At 32.7% G+C, this 20,512-nt stretch overlaps 1 protein-coding gene across 6 annotated transcripts in view; it reads right to left on the bottom strand.

Annotated features, from left to right (window-relative positions):
- Positions 1-6: 6 nt before the first annotated feature.
- Positions 7-20,512, bottom strand: part of SH3PX1 (sorting nexin 33-like protein SH3PX1) — a 45,815-nt gene continuing 25,309 nt past the window's right edge. For 4 of the 6 annotated variants that reach the window (XM_013319851.1, XM_013319848.1, XM_013319852.1 and 1 more), the window contains 5 exons: positions 3,572-3,800; positions 3,009-3,200; positions 1,822-1,995; positions 1,153-1,302; positions 7-671 (listed from right to left, as the gene is read on the bottom strand). In XM_013319851.1, coding sequence (XP_013175305.1) covers positions 528-671; positions 1,153-1,302; positions 1,822-1,995; positions 3,009-3,200; positions 3,572-3,715 — 804 coding nt within the window. In that variant the 5' untranslated portion in view covers positions 3,716-3,800 and the 3' untranslated portion in view covers positions 7-527. Of the gene's footprint in view, positions 672-1,152; positions 1,303-1,821; positions 1,996-3,008; positions 3,201-3,571; positions 3,801-3,973; positions 6,079-6,714; positions 6,861-20,512 lie in introns of those variants that run through there. The other 2 variants (XM_013319846.1, XM_013319847.1) reach the window with 2 other exon arrangements.

The raw sequence follows: 20,512 nt of genomic DNA, 5'->3' as shown, positions 1-20,512 counted from the left end.
TAAAAATTAAATAAAATATGCATTTGAAATCAGGACTTTTAGCGTATTATTGTTGCAAATGACATCTTAAGTGTAAATTAATTCGTTTCACTTATCTCTATATTATAATTATAATATTTACAAACAATGGCTGACACACGACTGATATAAATTCGGTCTTTCATTCTATTCCTTTATACACAAATTGAATAATATTATTAATTTATCTATGAACACGTTACTATTTTATTGAACTGAAAAACAAATGACAAAAAGAAAAAAAAAACACTAGGCTAATATTAGGACCAAAAAGTTTTGTTATAATAAAAAAATTATATACTAACATTATCACTGATGGTTGAAATGGGTAATTGTTTGTTATGATGTAGAGGACAAGGCGTGCGGCGCGCGTTGCGTTTCCTTCTAGAAGTTTGTGGAGGCTTCAGTCTGCGCGGGCCGAGGTTCTGGAACTTGGTGAGGTCTCCAGCGCTCGAGGATTTATCAAACACCTTTCTGTTTGCAGCCGGCTTGGCCTGCTTCTGCCGATGTCAGTCTATCACGTGCTTTATTTTAACGTACAGGATGCAAGAGAACAGAAAACCGAATATCGGGATGACGGACATCCCGACCCCCACCGCCGCGAGGATTATCAGATGCTCGCGTATGTGACTCGTAAACGGTGTCACGCAACCCTGGAAATATTTTTATCACATTTAAATTGACGTGACAATGTGTCAATGTATGTTTAGATCGATGGATGGATCATGATGAAATCTCGATGAAATTTGGCATAGGCTACTTATTGAGCTTTATAAAAAAATTGACTATTGTTAAATTTCAACTTCTATACCATACATCCATCCAAATAACAAAAATGTATTAAGCTCACATGTGGAATAATTTACAAGCAAGTTTCTTCGAACTGACTTCATCTATCGTGTCTGGCAAATGATTAAAGTGTTCGTCAATTCTACATATTTTTCAAAACATTTGATAATATTCAGCTTTGGTTGAAGCTTTTGTAATTCGAATATCAAATAAATTTGACAATAAAGAAAGATGAAAAGTGAAAAAAAAGTATAGTTGTTATCAAATGTCTTGGCGGCTCCTAACATCGGACGTTAATGATCCTGAGCGTGCGAGATATTTGAAAAGTGGTATAATTGTTCTTACGTTGTGGTATATGTTGGAGGGATGGTCGCGCATGCCGCAGCGCGAGGTGACCGTCTTGCAGCAGGAGTCGGGCACCAGCAGGCGCGGGTCGTGCTGGTGCCACGCGCTGCGTCGCCAGTCTGAGTACCTCGACGCCCCGCAACATTTGAACTGTTTATGTAAATAAACATACATGTTACGTAAACCAGGGACCTAACACCAAACCATTAACTTTTTAAGCCTCAAAAAAAGGTAATTTAGTTGTTATTGTTCCCATTGAACACGATAACGAACCAAAAGGAAACTGATTGTAATAATCAATATTATTACGTTTATCTTTTATTAATTGCAAAGAATTCGGAAATCCTTTAATACATTTAAAAACGTTATGAACATTACTATGTCCTAATATAAATTATTTTATTTTTTTCTTAGTTACTATTCAAAACATTTCTTTGCTATCGTAAACAGATAACTGTCAAATGGAGTTGTATTATTTTCTCTGATATTATACCCATTTTCCACTAAGCAGTTGCCTGCTGTCCCAGTGGAAATGCGACTTACGAATTCTAAATTAATGACAGTGGTGAGCGACTTTTAGCCTCGGCAAACATACTAAAATTAAAAAAATGCATTATTAGCTTAACCATCATAGTGCGAGAAATTTAAAGGCACGGATTAAAAAGTTACCTCTGTCTGCATGAGGTCGACTGCGTCAGTCACCACTACGTCTAGTGCGTAGTTAGCTATGAATGTATTATTGAGTTCAGCTTTCAGTTCGAATTCGACCGCCACCTCGTAGTAATAGGCGAGGCCGCCTGCACCTAGCTCCAATATGAAGGTAAACAGCAGGAAATACGTGTACTGAAACATACAACATTATTTATTACGATTAGACACTGAGTTGAGGCTACGAACACCTCAGTGACATTAGCCTATTAGTTAAAGGTGGGTTCTTGTAAAACATATTCTAATATAAGCTTTCCATTTAGTTATTCCCCCCGTTCTCATTGAAAACCAGATACATTTTTATACAGATGTTCCAGCTATAGATATCGTAAAGTGTCGATCAGAGACAAAGGGATAAAGTCCTTCCTATTAAATATTGACTCTAATATGTGGCATCAAATTTCATTTACACAGGGCCGGTTTTAGCATTTTCAGCGCCCTGGCCGAGATTTTTGCAGACTTTTTTTGGTGTCGGGTAAATCTTCGAAAGTTAGGGGGCATCGCAAGCGCCCCTTTCTATCCGACTTTGGCGCCCGCAGTGGCCCACCTAGCCCTACCCTAACACCGCTATTGCTCTGGTTACTGCTCAATTTCCATTAGAATGGTAATAGATATAATACCAAAGGCAAAAAAACTACGCAACTGGCATACTTCAATGATAATAAGATGACTCACATGATACAAGTTTATAAATGAGCGATAACCGCGCAAGGTGTTTACGTGCGACCTTGAATCATTTATTTTAGTCCCTGCCAGTAACGTATTCAAGTCAAGATAACGACTTTACATCAATCTCGTTTATTGCAACAGTGTTCGATTTGAGATACAACAATTATTAATTTTGTTAGTAAATTCATCTACAATATGGGCCACAATGCAACATACGTTAATATACTCAGAATAAAAAATAAATAAAAATAATGCAATAAATTTCTCAGTCATGGAAGTGTAACCAAATATATACCCAACATGTTATCTTAGTAATATTATAAATGCTAAAGCTTGGATGAATGCATGGATAAATGGATGTTTGTTTGAAGTATCTCCAGAACGGTTCAATATAGCCTGGAAGAATACATAGGCTACTTACTAAGTTTTTTTTAATACTGTGCGGACGAAAACTATTTAGAATTAAAAAAAAAACTTACACAGAGTAAACTAGTTCTGTTTTCAGTTTTGAGACCGCAGCAGCCCAGGGCGCAGAGGGGCACACCCATGCCCCCTGCGATCACTAACAGATAGGCGATAGCGGGATAGGTCGGAGTTGGCAATAGCGGCACAAACCTATGCCGCGATGCCACCGTCCATGCACCCACTATTAACACTCCAATACCTGCAAACTGAATCAAATTAAATATATTAAATTTCAATGTAAGATAGTCAAATATTACTTGTATCAATTCAAACGAATAATCTATCAAACTCTTCTAAGCAAAGTAATTTGTAATGAAAAAGCATTTTGAAATAGTAACAAGGGGTCACCTAATTTCGCTAAAATAGCGAAATAACCGCTAACCATAGAGTACCCAGAGCTTTACACTTCAAATATCTTAGCGGCCCAAGGACATCTTTGCGCTGCGCAGTATCCTCCCCCCGCATGCCGCTACAGCTGTCATTGTGGTCTGTGCAGCGACTAGCACGAAGTTAGAGCCGCCAAGATATCTGAACACTATTATACAAGTGTGAATCGTAATTGAAAAAAATATCTCACCATAAATATAACGTTGAAAATATGTAGAACACACTTCAGAAAGTTGACACTCAAACAGTCTGCATCCCGGGATTTTCGTGGCTTCACTTTTTTCTTTTTCGATAACAATGCACTGGAATCTTTTTTCTTTTTCTCTTCGGCCATTATCAAAAAAATATTCGTTGAATGAAACTCTGCGTAGATTTATATGTTAGCATTGGCTGAAACCTTTCATTGGTCTTCTCTTTATCTGAAAAAATATATGACCTCACAAATTAAATAACTAGATTTAAATAATATTTTAAAATACTTACATAATTTTACATAAGAGGATTTGTTAAAAGGTGATACAATGATATTAAAACAATAAAAAAATTGTACAAACAATCTGCATATTTTATTGGCTATTTAGAACTTATAAAAAAATGGAATAATACAGTTACAACATTTATGCTAACATCCTACATAGGTAAAGTCAAGAAAAATAATTCATGTAAAATAATTAGTAAAATTTAAAAACAAAATATGTATATCGTAGAAAAAAATATAATCACAAGATGCAAGATTGTAAAAATATATACAAATTCATTTAGAATAGCTAAAAGTAAACAATATTGTGTACCATGATTAACATTCAGTCCTTTATTCATCACAATATAAATTCATCTTAACATTTTCATAATCCTTTGGATCACATCTGCATTGATAATAAAGTGTTATACAAAAATTTATACACATCAAACTTTACAATGGCATTTGTAAGACAAAAATCTCTAAAAAAAAAATTCATCAATTCCCTTACTTGAGAAAATATTTCGTATAAATTTACGATTTAATCATCATATTGTTGCAGTGTATTTTCAAGTTTATCAACCACTCTCTTATAGAAATTAATTTGTTGTCTCAAAAACTTTTGCATTGTCGCTTTCAAGTCTATGGTTCTCTCGGATTTGAAATGATTTATTTCGGCAAGCACTGCATATGATATAACATCAGACCGTCTTATAACTTCATTTAGTTGTGCTACTTCCATTTTATGTTCAGCAGTTAATCTTTCGCATTCTCTTTTCTTCTGCATAGCTCCTTTGTGATTTGCTAAGACTTCTGGGAAGCCACCAACAATACCTTTGTATAAATGAAATTTATCACCAAGTGGTTCAAAATCATATTTAGGCTGTTCCTCGTACATTCTACCAATTTCAATATAAGCGCCACCAGTCATCTTTATGGCAGAAGTAAGCTTTGAAGTTGACACAATTGTACCTTCATCTAAGCTCAAAGCGTTACCAAGGTTATAAATTGCCTCTCCTATTTTCTGGCAATCACTTTTATAAGGCCCTTGGAACCTTTTTGTTTGTGCAACACACATATTAGAAACTGATTTAACCGAAGTATCCATACTGTTTATGAATGTATGACATTGTTCTGTGATGTGGTCAACTTGTGATTGCAATAAAGCTTTTTCAGGTACAGTTAATGATATACAATAGTTAAGTCCTAGTAGGTTGTCCTTTTCCGCTTGTCTCTTGCCAGCTTTCCATCTCTTTTCATCTGTACAAGTGAGAAAGTGTTGCCAAACTTCACTTTTAGAAAGAACTGGATGCTTACACATCCAGTCTACAAACTCTTGAAGTTGTACCCGCCTCCGTTCAATCAACTGTTCATCATATCGGCCAGATATCTGCTTGTCGGGCAAGGGTGGTATGGGGACCAATGAGAATTTTTCTTGTAATCTTTCATGCAGCCAATCAAAATGCTTATATCTCCGAGATACTTGAATATTATTGAATGATGGTGTTAACTGGTATGCAATAAAACTTTTGATCCCTTTGAACTTAGATTCTTTCTTTGGTGATGCAACAGTAACAGAGTAGGGTTGTGGGATTGGTGACCAAATGTATCCATCTTCATCTTGGACGATGTGAACTTTGTCACTATCTGGCACTTCCACATTTAATGTACCTAACAAGTAACTTTCACCACTTACTTTAGAAGATGGTGCAAATTTATTTTTTCTCACTGTACCTACAGAAGATCCGAAATTGGATGCAGTATCATCTATGCGATGATTATAGTCATTTATTGGCATGCCTGGAAGTGGTGTCAAAGGTTGTTGCTGTGGATGTACACTGGGTTTTTGTTGTTGTCCACCGGGGCCTATTTCAGAGTATGTGTCATCATCCCAATCATCGTCCCAACCATCATCATTTGATGTTGTACGTTGGTAGTTGTTATCACCGGCACTATATTGCTGGTCGCCCCACTCATCAGCTGCTTGATCATACCTGGGCGCTGCTGGGGCCATCTTGGTGGGAGCTGATTCGTCAGGTGTAAGTTTTCTTACATATGCTGCTGGAAATAGTCCTGTTTCACCTTTCGCGTTGCGGCCTTCCCACCATCCTTCACCAATTTCAGTATTTAACAATGTCAATATTTCACCACATGTTATTGACATTTCTGTAGTACCAGGCTCACCCGTGAAGTCATATAGTGCTTGAACTTGGGTCGTCATATTGAGACCCTTTTACCTACAACAAATTAAGAACACTATTATTAATATTATTTAGTTTACAACTATGAGTATAAAGGTAAGAGATATAGTGTTATCTTATCAATGTTATCATAAGGAATATGCACATAGGTGTAGCAAATTTCGCTGTCGATAGTGTAAAAGAGGAGATATATAAAATACAGCACCATGCACAGTTATTTAGGGCGTTGAACATTACAAGGAGCTGACACATTTTCGTAATAGGCCAATTAAACATACGGTAATTGACGAATGTGAAACGAACATTATTGTTTCACAGCTTCCTAGCACTCTGAAAAAGTGGGCTAATGGTTATCACGAAAGAGTCTTTGTGCTAGAAAATGACAGTTTTGGACAAGCAAGCTGATTTTTATAATACTACACTTATGATAACCAATGTAACAAAAGTGTATTAATAACATTTTTAAGGAACACGTAATGAAAATTACGTCCTGTTTGTGAAAGAAACAAAATAACTAAGGTAGAAATTCTTGTTTTGTGATGGAAATTAATGACGTCAATTTAGGGAGCAGTGCCCTGAATGAAAATCTCATAAGAAAATAATGTAATTGCATAATTGTAAAGTTAAACCATATTGCTAAAGAGAAATACATAAAAGCTTTGTCTTACTTACTTTTATCGATACTAAAAACAATTTTTCAAGGCGGATACACTACTCGTACAGTCATCTGAATGACAGATTGATTCGCAAGAATTTGTTTTCGTTGACTAGTCTGTTTTCGATTACGTGGCACAGAATTTAAAATTGCAGTGTTTCCATTGGTGTATACAAAGGAATATTTAAATTGAGCCAACCGAAGAGACGTATGTTAAATCAATCCTGTTTGTGTCCAAACAAAAACCATTCTTCAGTCTACTAGTCCGCGTATAAAACGCAATGAATTTTTAGTAATATCTTCCGGTAATAGATGGCGTTATTTTACATCCTAATGGATAGAATCTGAAAGTAGTTCACAATGACGATTTTTGAGATGTTCTGGTATTCAAATATAGGTGGCGCTTTTTATAATTCAAAAAATGTGTTTAAATAATGAGTGCCTCACAAAAGCGTAAACTAAAAAAATGCAATGTATAACAATAAAACTAAATAAAAATATGATAATTAAATTTATATGGAGGTTAAAACTAAATAAAGGCACTGAATAAGGCATAAATAAAAGAGCACTACTAACTTCTTCAAAGGTGCAACGATTTCGTCCGCTGTCACGATTACATTTTACCCGATATTTAAACCGATACCTTTTTATCATCATCAATACAAAATGTAAACCTGTTAATTTCAATATACCAAAGTCCCGTCCAAATTTAAATAAATGATGGGCGATATGGAGACTATTTGCCTTATGAGTTTCACCAATTCAGAATGGTCTATAAAAGGATGTGTCCTAGCATAGGAAAAACTGTATGGTTTTTATAAAAACCGTACAGCTTTTCCTTTGTCCGTACTTATGTATTCTCCGATATTAAAATACGAACGTGTCAATCACGAGGATTTAAAGATTAAACTGTTCTCTGGGATTATTAAAACAAAAACAATGTTATTGATGTGCGCATAAAAAAATCAGTGTTTTGCTGTCGTCAAAATTCTGATTGACAATGACCGAAAGATTAGTGAGTATTTAATGGTCACACGCTGTTGTTTTTTTAATTGCCAATTTCAAAACAATTATAGAATAGACAGATTCATTACATTATATCCTTATTTTGTTCAATATTTGTTGAAAAATCACGTAATGAGTAAATAATTTGAATCATGACATTTTTACGCCAAATCTTCAAGAGAAATGAATCAAAATAATTAATTCAGCGATAACAGTTTAGGCAGTTTGTAGAAATTCAAACAAGTCTCAACTAACAAACTTTATAGTTTACGAGATTTCACTGAACAAACGGAACTTTTCATGCTTTCGAAAGCAATAGTTTGTATATAAAAGAAAAATTAAACCTTTGATATTAATTTGGGATACCTGTTCGTAATCAATTATCTTTAAGAACAGACAATTTAAAACCTGGAATAAAAGTAATAAGTAATCGGTTAACTGGTAGTTTTAGTAGATTACGTTTATCTTCGACAAGCTTATGAATATACTAAAATTAATATAATTGTATTTTAATACTATAAGGTCGCAACCTGCAATCGCTGAAATAGCAATCGCAAATTCTAATCGACGGAGAACCACACAGAAAGAACATATTTCCCCTTTCTATTCGTCACCCCCAACTCCAAATCTTGTCTTTTCCATCGTTCCCTTATATAAATGAAATTTAATTATATATATAATATATAGTTAATAGTTAACTATTAAAAAGAAAAGTTGTTTTGAAGTTTATTTCTGAATTAACTGTTTAATATAAAGTTTTATACTAAAGTATTATAGTTTTCCTGTTAATGCAAAACGCGCAACGACGACACAGAGTTAATATTTCTGGAGAAATTATGATTTAATTCAAAAGCTGTGAACGTCCGCACCGAGAATTCCTGGGAGCGAGTATTAACGTCTTCAAGAGGAAATAAGAGCCACTTCTTTAGCTCATTCTAAATTTACACAAAACAAAATTCACTTTGCAAAAGAGGGAAGTGTGTAAATTAATTTCATGAGGACTTCACATTAAATTTACACGCACCTATCTACTTTGGATTTCTTTTTTATGAATTTCCTTAGAGTCTCATTTTTCATTATTCTTTATTTAATTTCTTCAAACTGAATAACATTATTTAAGACAGTTTCTATTTTTCTTCCTTATTAATACAGATTATTAATAATTGTCATTTACAGATATTTATAATTAAAAATGCGAAAAAAATCAACATATTTTTTTATAAAAGAACGATAACATTAATTTAATATAAATTCAAATAAAAAACTATCGTTATTTAAGAAACTGTGGACTTTTGGCAGTACGCGTGTTAAGCCTTGGCCTTTCCGAGTTTTAGCGGCTTTGTGCAAGTCCGTAATATTTGGAATGAGTGCTTTGTGTGGCATAGTGGCGGAGACGCAAAAGGTTTGCCCCATATTCACTATTACAAAAAAAAAAGATATTTTACTCTCTGCAATATCTAAGCGATCGTCATTGATCAGAGTTTCCCAAACATATTTTCTCGTAGGGGGTCTATGAGAAAATAGTTATAAAACTTTGTTGGTTTCAGTGAACCCTGCTGCTAGATTTTTCTAACTTGTCAAGCAACAATTTTATTTCCCGCTATCGTATACTCCTGCCAGGTGTTCCTTGAATTCCAGGGGGTCCACGTGGACCCCTCTTGGAGAAGAATCAATAAAAACCAGACATTCACAGACAGATCTAGTTCCAGTTTACGAAAAATGGCTTAAAATGTAAGTACAATAGAGTAAAGTTTTTACATCGTTAGGATTAAAAATTATGGAATCAAAAGTGTTGGCTTAAGTATACGTACACTCATGATTGAAGTTATAATTTATTTGTTTTTTTTTTAATTCCCAGGTAAAATTTACACATTTTACAATCAAGGAAATGTCGTTTATTAAAAGTTTGCACGTTTGAGTCGAGAAGAAATTTAATTAGGCGCAGAAACTTTGACCATTTTTACGTTTTTTTTTAATTTCCTCGACTTCATAACGAACTTACTTGCCAGTAAGCTTTATACTTTTAAAGTTTTTAAGAATAAGTTTCCATTTATAATAACTTATAATTGGAGATTAGATCTCTTGTTTTTTTTCTCGCTGTGCCGCCTTTGGTTCCCCCCAACATGTGTGGGTCGTGGACCTTGGGTACTAGTGTCTTTCTTTTTGTGTGATTGAGTGAGATCTTTTTTTTATGAAAATTAAACTTTAAAACCTACAGTTTTAAAGTTTTGCTCCAGTTGTTCCAGTTTACATTCAAGCTGTCGGATTGAAGCCGACTTTGCCTCACGATTGGACTTTGGCTGTGGTGGTATTGACGTTATCCGCTTTCCTGAGATTAAATTGGACGGATCTACACGTTTGAGAACGTTTCTTTTGTTCTCTCTTATAATTTCGTCAGTATTAAAGTGGTACTTGATTCCTGATTGTATTTTCTATATTTCGTTTGTTTTAAAAGTAAATTTAGAAATCTGAATTGTAAAAAAAGTTCACATTACGTAACAACGAATTTCAGATTAAAATGATATTGAAAATCTTCAGTTACGGTTGGTTGCTATTACCCATAAGTGAAATTTTATACTTTTGTTAGAGCGCCGATTTGCATTTTCAAAGTAAGCGTTTTCAAGCGTCCCTTTTTAATATCATCTTTACATTTATCGCCACATAAAACTTGGCTATTTTGCCTAAATTTAATTTCATATAAGTATCAACTAAAAATCAGTTGTAGAGGTGAAGTTGCCACTTTTTAATTTAATAGCGTTTTTTGGATACGAGACAAGCTATTGCCATCCTTTTTATTGTTTATAGCAATGATTTTTTTTGTTACTGATAAAAAAATTATATTAAAAATTAAAAAGATTTACTTAATTCAAAAATATAACCAGGATTACCGACATTATCAGGTCCTTAGTCCTGCCAAATATAGAACGCTGCCGTAAGTCTTTTTAGATGTATACGATTTAAACGCTTTGTAATGGAAGAGGGTTATCCAAACTACATACAATTGTAAATGTATGTATAAAGAGTATCCTAATATTTTTTGTTTTTTTTTTGTTAAAGACGATGATGTTTAATCCTAGTTTTACTCAAAAACATAAAATATTATAAGTTCAATTTTAAAAGTCTGTGTTACCGATAAATTACGACAAGCTTTGTAAACGAAAAAATTATCTTATTAAAAGATTATATTCACTAAAGTCAAAAGAGCAAGATTCTCAGTTTAAAAGAATATCAAGCGTAACTTAATTTCTTTCCCAACTTCGTAGTTTCCAGTCTTTGAAGTTAATTTAAAGAAAGAGGTCACTTTTCTAAAGAGGCTAATCTTAGTTAAGTTACGGAAATCTTTTGAGATCATTGCTTAGAATTTTAAACTTAAGTTTTACAAAAATCAAGTTTGATAATCCTTCGCTTTTGCTCATAAAGGTATGTCAATGTGCAAATTAACTTACTAATCTTACTTATAATATTACAAATATAATAAATGCGAGTGTTTAGATGGATGGATGGATGATTGTTTGAAGGTATCTCCGGTACGGCTTAACAGATCTCGCTGAAATTTGGCATAGATGTAGAAAATAGTCTGGAATAACACATAGGGTATTTATTAACTTTTTAATTCCGCGCGGACGGAGTTGCGGGCGACAACTAGTTGTAAAATATGTCTTAATACTTTGATATATAAGTTATACTGTTTGATACTGTGTAAAAAGTTGTTTATCGTAATTTAGATTTAAAAAAATCGTTACTTACATTTTGATTTTATCGCTATCATCAAGGCGAGTTCCGTAGGTCGTAAGCCCTCGATTTATTTCATTGGTAATGAATTAGACCCAACAGTTAATGGAATTAAGCAATAAAAGAAATTAATTGGGTTTTCTAAATCTCTTATTTACTAATGACACAAAGTACCAAAGTTCATTACAATGTCGTTACTTAAAATTTATTATTAAAAAATCGAAAAACTACGGAGAAAGTTACTAGCTTGCGCAAAGTTTGAGGATAACCAATTTCAATATATTTTTTTCCCCGATTAACTGGCAGATAATGAGATGAATATCTGTATGTATTCGTATTTGTATCATTTCCATCGTGGCTTCCAGTAAGTTAAAAGGAGATGAATAGGAAGTAAAAGGGGCGAAAATCCTTGGAAGCATTGTTTCAGAGTTTCCTTTAATGTCTCGAAGAACGTTTTTATTTTGTACGTGTAAAAGAGTAAAAATATTGGCATACTTTAAAGTATTAGTGGGACGTTGTACGTACAAATATCGCACGAAGTGATCTCATCGATCACAACCTCGACTGAGCTTTCTATAGCTACGTCTTAGCTCTACTTGAAAGCGTTTTGTGTATGTGCAGCCTTATCGTACTATACTGTGTTACCGACCTATTTTATCAAATGCTACGAGTATGTCACTACTACCCTTCTTCTTTCTTAGCTCTACGGACTTTTGTAGACCTTGCTTGGTTAAGTCATTTCTACGACCTATTGCATACATAATGTGTTTCATTGTTCAAAAACTCGTACAAAACATATTGTAATTTCTCGTCTCTCTCTCTCTCTTATTCTCGACAAAAAACTGACATATCAATATTTTTTTTATTTCAACACTGGAATATCACAATAGAGATATATTGAGAGTTTAATTTGAACTTTAAATAAATAATCTAGCTTGATATATGTATAATCGAGACGGCAATATTATAATTGCTGAGGGTAACCATCCAATTACGTAGTAGTAGGTTCAAATCGGGACATTCCAAATATTCTTTTACTAAATTTGTATCGTAACTTTCTCAGTCTAAACAAAAGATATTTTCGAATGTAAATGAACAAAATCCAGATACTCCGGATAATAATCAAAAATACAAAACATACTTCGTTTCTTTGTAGACACAAACAAAGCAATCAAACGAATATTTCTATTTTTGAAGATAATAATTTCAAAGCTAATAAACCAACTTTGAAAGCGAAGTTGCTGTGTAGTATTTTATTTGTTATAAAATTAATATTATCAACTGTTATAAAATAATTTGGAACAAGTATTGACGTTGTTAATCCCTTTGTATTATTTTATGTTTACGACTGTTATATTTGGTAGGCATTGAGTTATAGGTACTGATAATTATATTGTCATTTACATGAAGACGTTAACAAAAGTGTCGAACATTTGAATGCTACTGGACCGATTTAAAATTTTTTTTTACCTAAAATGATACATCTTCTCTAGGTAACGTAGGCTATATTAGTATTGTTCTCAAATGATAACAAAATGTTCATCCGTACGAAGCCGGGTTAGTTTTCTAGTTAAATAAAATGTAAGAGCAAAGATTTACTCAAAGTACAAAGTGTGAAAATGAAACAAAGTAGTGGTTCAGTTAACGCCGGGGCTTCGAAAAATAGACTTAGTAAGGCAAATGCTGGCACTGTTAATCTCTTTAAAAGCTTCTGTGAAAATGAATTCTACTTTTACTCTCGATCTTGATGACTTTTGAATATGAAGATTATTTTACATACAAACGAAAAAAGCTAAGCTAAGAAAGCTTGTTCCAACTGAACTAAGGAAGAAAAAGAAGAAAGAAGATAAAAAGCTAGTAGCTTTCATTCAAAAATTCACATATGCACGCAAAGCTACAGATTAAAGTCATTAACGTAGTTACCATAGTAACCATAGTTACTAATATTACCATAGTTACCAACGTTACCATAGTTACTTAAGTAATATCCCGGTGCTTGTTATTTTGTTGACGTTCGTAACTTTGGATATCTTGATAATGATCAAATAACAAACAGTTGTTACTACGTTGTTTTAACTTTCCTAACAAGATCAAAGTTTCAAACTACATGCGCCGTTACCAATGTTGTTAAAGTCAATTGTTCAATCTGAAATAATATATGATTTTTAATTTAAAATTATACAAAATATAATATAATATATTACAAACTTTGTAAATATTACGAAGTCGAATTTTTATTAGATTTTTCTGTTGTTAGCATAAACTTTGTCAGATAATTTTTCTATACGTTTTATATTTGAAAATTATAGTGGAAAGATAACGTTTTCGTTAGTTACATCGGAGTCTATTAGCAAGCCGTCATGCATAAACCAAACTAAAAGATAGCGAATCGTTTTATTTGACACAAAAATAACAAAGGAAATTCAGTTAAAACACTCTTCTTAATCTTAAATTTTAGCATCACATAAAGTTCAATATACCAGCATGAACTTTTTCCCTTAAATTATTCAAACTTTCATGAGACATCAAAATAAACTTATATAAAAACGGCTAAACATTCACGTATATTCGTCCGGTGGCGGCACTGACTAGTTTCGAGTCCATCGGGGGCCAAACCGGGGGGGGGGAATCTTTTTCTTTGTTTACATAATTCCAGTCCAGCAATCGATCTCAGCTGGATTACAACTAGTAACACGTATAAAGACACTAGAAAGTTCAACACATTTCAAGTTCTAGTGTGAATTTTAATTTTTTTTTGTTTAACTCAGCTTTGATATCGATTGTTGGACTTTAATAATATAAACGAGACGTTATTCGCCATAAGTACAAATAAAACTACAAAAACCACAAAAGCAGATTTTGTTCTTGTTTTAGGATTTATGTAAACGTCAAGTGTGAATTGTATATTACTTTTTTGTCTATTGAAAAAAAAAAACTTTACAGAGTAGGGAAGAAAGTGTAGAGTAAAGTTTGACAAAGGCAGACTGGAGTAAAACTGCCGGGTGTCGAATAATGTAACTTTGAAAGGCAAATGCTTCGGCACGACGGCGCCGTAATGTATTTTAAGGCGGCGCGGCGTTAAGTTTTGTTGTGGGAAATTTCGATTCAAACGGTGTTGTTTAGTTTTTTCGACTTATCTTATACTTGATTGTTAAACTAAAAAGAAAAAATCTATAATAACATTAAATATTAGAACTTCTAAAGAAAAAAAAATATCCAGCTGTGGTGGTTCAGTGACTTATCTTATTCGTTGAGTGTTCTTTGGACGCAAGAGAAGGCTTGTGTCTTCAAAAAACTAGAATATGTTAAAATAAATGTCATCAATAAAAGTATGTTATCCGCAACGTTCGAAGGTAATGGCTTCAAATGTACAGCAATTTTTTACCCGATGTTAATACTGCGGAATTACCTCAAATTACTAGACTATTATGCAACTTGAGACGAGCGACCACACAGTAAGCCACAGCTGCTCAGAAACTATATAAATGTCTAGAATTACCCGCTGCAGTCCGCTGTTAGCCCAGCTGTTATAGCTAAATTATGAACATAATCCGGTTTAACAACATTGACGAAATTGTTGGAACGTCTCGGAATATTTTGCGCTTGGAAGGGTTCTTAATTTGACGTATGTTAATTTTAGATTCCTTGAAATTAATACTAGTATGAAGAAATTAAGTTTTTTTTATATAAAACTAGATTTTATTAGAGACGCAAAACTAGATTCAAATAGAGTTGAATTAATTATGTTTTATTCAATTATAATTTAAAGACCAAAGCTGTGAGTTTCTTGACACTTGTAACATCAAATTAAATTCACATCGCTCGATAACTTACTTGCTGTAAAATTGATTAAATCAGCCGTTTCAAAATTGACTTAAGTGTACTTCAACAAAACTTGTATAAATTTGTCTTCGAAATCGAGATAACGCAATATTATTAACAAAATTGTGTACGTAATTGTATACGTAATGGTCCAAAGAATTTTTTGTTATATGCTATCCTTAAAGCTTCAAGAGCAAAAGTTTTGCCGCTTGCGAAGTGTGTTGTCTAAAAGTAACTTAGCTCAAAGTCCCAGCTTTAGCTCGCTTGGGCTTAAGTTTTTATTAAAAACTTAAATAATATCACATCATTTCAGATTTGTGATGAAATGGCTTCGATTTTTTATTTTTACATAAAGAATAGTTAAAAAAAATAAAGTTCTTCGAATTTAAAAACAATTTTATATCAGTTTAATAAGTAGTCCGATAATTAAGTGAAGAAGTTCACTGTTGGTGACATTCTAACTTAAAAAGATTTTATACTTTATTATTGCTTTTATTATATTTTTATTGAAGTAAATAAAAATGTGTTTATCTGTGAAGTCGTTCATATGACGGATTTACTAGAAAAGGCGAGATACAGAAAATATTTCTCGCATTTATTATCGCTACAGGCGTCTTTCATGAGAGTGACGCGTTTTCTGCTTCGATAGAAATATATTTCAACTTTTAATTTTGCTTTCAACATTTTTTACAAAGTCTTTTAATTTGATTTTTTAATTATAATGAGAATAAAATATAAAGTCCACTATAAATATTACTCTACTGATTTATTTTAACAAAAAAAAGTTTTTTGTAATTTATTTTTTACAAGAATGTTTTTTAATTTTAATTTATTTCAAGAGCTGTTATTAATTTTTAAGGCATTCTTAGTAGGTTTGTGTTTTGGATATCTTTAATTTTGACTTAATTGTAACTTTGTTTTAGGATATTTCGGATTAAGAGTAACAGAAAATATTTCTTAAGTCTATTAGTAGAGCGAATTAATGCGATTTGCCGTGGACTTCTCATGAATGTCTGTATAAAATATTTTAAGTCCTCCCTGTTTCATATTTAACAAAATAAAGATAATAATATGTTTTAAACGAAGATTTCGGTCTTAGAAACCAACGGTAAATGCTTTGGTATGATACAGAATAGTTTCAACCATCATCAACCTGCCCTTATCCCTATCGAGGGTCGACACAGTATGTACTACTCCTCCATACATCTCTATCAGCCGTCATATCAGAGTCTACCCCCTTCTTACGCATATCCTCTTTCACACAGTCATTCCATACTTTTTTGGTCTCCCCTTTTTTTTTCAGAGGGGAATGCTTTATGCATACTCCGCGCCCCGGGGGGACGCGGTAGTTATGTGGGATTCTCCTCCATAGCGGAGGCATACCCACTAAACCCCTCTGTTACTCCAATGCATCGAGACGGGACCACGGGCACGCTTTCGCTCTCGTCCGCGGCCCCGTTTGCGCCAGCTGCCGAGGCAGCTCCTTCACGGTTGGTCTTCCCCTACCCTTGTATAGATATAGAATAGTTTATATAATTATAATGTAATAACGAAGCTTCAAATTAATGCTCTGTTTTAAATAGTAATAAAAGTTGTTAATCAAAGTTTATATGTGAATAGTTATTACTTAAAACAGTAATATATGTGAAGGTTACTCGTTCATACAACCAATTTCTTGTAATAGTGTGTTAAATGTTACATATTAAATTTTAGTTCGGTAATGAATTGAAGGGTATGCTTGATTAAATAGTTTCTAGGTTATATTATATTTCATGAGCGGTTTATTATGTTTTGCATATTTTATTATGTATTTTGGTTTATTTCAATACTTCATCATCATCAACCTGCCCTTATCCCTATCGAGGGTCGGCACAGTATGTACTACTCCTTCATACATCTCCATCAGCCGTCATATCCGAGTCTACCCCCTTCTTACGCATATCCTCTTTCACACAGTCATTCCATACTTTTTTTGGTCTTCCCCTACCCTTGTAGCCATCCACATTCAATACTTCATGATTGTAATAACAAAATAATCTTTGTTAATTATTAGGTTGTTATATTTCCACTGACATTTTTTGAATGTTAAACCAAATGATTAATCAACTTCAAAAAGGAGGAGGTTCCCAATTCGTCTGTTAGTTTTTTTATTATTTTGAATTATAAGAACCTTTTTTTTTTAATTTTATAAATATAATATTTCACCATATTTTTAAAATTAGTAGGGAAAAAAAATTGAGTGTTATAAGTTTTTGACACTGAATAATGCGCTATTTAAAAACATAAACCGTCGTTGAGTAATCGGGCCAAGCTATGACAATGTTGACCCAAAAATAAAACAATACGGAAGTAAACAAAGAAGCCTAAAATATAAAAACGCAACATACCATTTGAAAAAAAAAACATTTTAACTATTATAGTAAAATAAATAATTGACATTTTTAAATTTATAACAAAGAAAAAGTTTGTGTTTGTTTGTTAAAATGCAAAATGATAAAAAATATGAAGCGTATATTAAAACGGATTTTCTAGAGGTTTCTATGAACATAAAGTGTCAAAAAAAATCATTTTTTTTATAACGTAACAAAAACCTTTGTATACAAATAATTTCATCTTTTGTAAGATATCTGAATGAAAAGTATTTTACCTTTCCGTTAAAAGTAGGCCTTCGTTTGACTTTCATGCGACCTAGTGAAAGATTATAAAGGGCGTCCAATGTTATTTTCGAATGCCCGGAAGCTACAGAGTAAGAGGAATATGACTTGAGCATGACTTAGACTGAAACTTTTGTTATTACAAAAAAATGATGAACAAATAATTTTTCTTATGAAAATATTTTTTCTACTTTAACTTTTTTAATTTGTTTTTTTGAATAAAAGGCATGCGATAGAGTATATATATTTTAAATGTATAAAACCTTCTTTTAAAGATGAATAAAAAAAATATACCATTCTCACTTGTTTCGAAATTTTAGTATATGATATACAGAAGGTTACAGAGATACATATAACGTGATTAGATATATAAATGTCCCCCACAGCCTTTGGCGAATAACCACTAAGAAGGTAAAGTATTACTCCTAATTTTCTTTATTATTACATTCTGCTATTAACAACGTATTGTACAAATATTACAAGCTTCTTACAATCTTCTCTGGTATCCAGTACAATAAATTAACGTTATTTTATCTTAGACTAACTTTTGCCAGCGACTTCGCCCGCGCGGTTTTTTTTTCACTATACCCTTAACTTATTTTCTTTGTGATAATGTAGCCTTCTAAATGTCAGAGAATTTTAGAAATAAGTCCATTAGTTTTTTTAATTTATTCGTTTCATACAAAAACACGAATCATTTCTCTTTTAATATAGATATAATTGTAGTATCTTTTTGACTAATCATGGTTTCCTGAGACCAAAATCTTCGTCTAAAACATTTTGTTATCCCTGTTTTGTCCCTGTACCCTGGCACGCTTTCCTGTTCATACTTCGTCTTCGTCGTTACATTATTTTCAGACTGGTCGTGGTCATCAAGTACCAATGACCCGCTTAACCAGGCGCCACCACCCCTCCTTAGTCGCTGCATTTTTAATACGTTGGTGTAGGGCGACATTAGTGGGTTCATATAATCTTTTCATCGTTCATACATTTTTTTTTGTACAGATACACATATGACTATGCAAAATATCATATCTCTTCTAGAAACATAAGTATAATATGTTTCTTGTCGGCCATTTTGACAGTGGAAACAGGAAAGTGTTCGTGTATAGATAGAGGTACAGACTATAGATGGTGTTGTCACTTATAATCTAAAATGTACTTGCAACTTTTAATTCTAACAAAAGTTACCTATCTCCTGTACTTTCGGAATATCTTGTATTAAACTTATCCCATTCAATGTTTGACCGTGTGGAAAATTGCACAAGTTTGTTGATCGTCTTACAATCGACCAACAATGTTACGTTTCTTACAAACAACTTCCTCTACAAACTTCATTATGTTGACTTAATGTGCTGAATTTTAAATACTATTAAGCTAGTAATTTTGCAAAGATATACACTGGAATCCTGAAAAAGTATATCGCTTTCAGTTTAATAATGCGATTGTATAAAAAATTAAAGGGGATATGTATTTAGTTTTGTTTGAAAATCTATAACGAAACAGTAAATATTTTTTTTATTTCATTTTTTTGTCGACGATGTTTCTTTAATAAGGAGGTTGTAAGTAATGAGTCCATTCATTTGATTTTTAAGTTGATTACTTCGTATTCGTGAGTCTCGTAATTAACTTTTGTTTTATTTCTTGCATAACACAGACTAACAATACATTAGTTATCCAGAGCACTACATAACACAGTGAACATGACAGCTGAGCACTCGCGAGGCAAGCGGTCAAGCTCGAGGGAGCTCCAACTAGACACGTCATTTGCGCTACCCTTACTTCTGCTACTATTGTTCAAATCAGTAATGCTGTTGTGATAATTTCATAGAAATATTTAATTATATTTTGTAAATTGTTTATATTGAAATCTTTAGAGTTTATAGTTAAAGGGAAAACGCAACTAATTTACTAAAATTATCATTAAAGTTAGTTTGTTTTAGAAAAAAGATAGAAGGACTAGTTAAAATTATACACGAAAAAATAGTACTCGTTTGTGAGTACTTATTTATTAAATTTTTATTTTTATTTTTTTTATACCATAAGGCGGCAAACGAACGAGCGGCCACCCGAAATCGCCGAAATAGCAAAGTGACCATTGGCCATAGACATACGCAATTGCATATGCGTTGCCTACCTTTAATCGATTTTTATAAATTCGAAAAAATTAATTTTGTAACATTACGTTTTAGACAACTAATGTAGCTTATTTTCGAGATACAACCCGATAGAAGCAAAGTAAATTAATAAATTGTATGAGCGCAATTGAATCTATTGGAAAACCGTTAGCCGCAAGGAAGATTGAAAACCAGCAGGGATGAAATCGCTAGCCGTTTCTTCTCATGTAGTTTTATGTACTATAAGTACTCTATATAATACATAAATTGATTTTCAAAACAAACACTAACTAAGAATAGGGAGTTGCTATGAAATTTAGATACGAATAGATTAAAATAAACAAAACGTAACAGGTAAAGCGGTCCTATTGAAAGTCCGGTTCATTAATTCAATGAGGCAAATTAGGAGGCTAAATAACATGTACATGACATTCAAAGCAGTTGATTATAAAGGAGCGTGCTGTTTTCATTGTAAGGATAGTACT

The sequence above is a fragment of the Papilio xuthus genome, unplaced genomic scaffold (genome assembly GCF_000836235.2).
Source record: "Papilio xuthus unplaced genomic scaffold, Pxut_1.1 DF826115.1, whole genome shotgun sequence".
Lineage (NCBI taxonomy): Eukaryota > Metazoa > Arthropoda > Insecta > Lepidoptera > Papilionidae > Papilio > Papilio xuthus.
The sequence above is the reverse complement of the archived record's forward strand: the minus strand, read 5'-3'. Positions and strand labels throughout refer to the sequence as shown.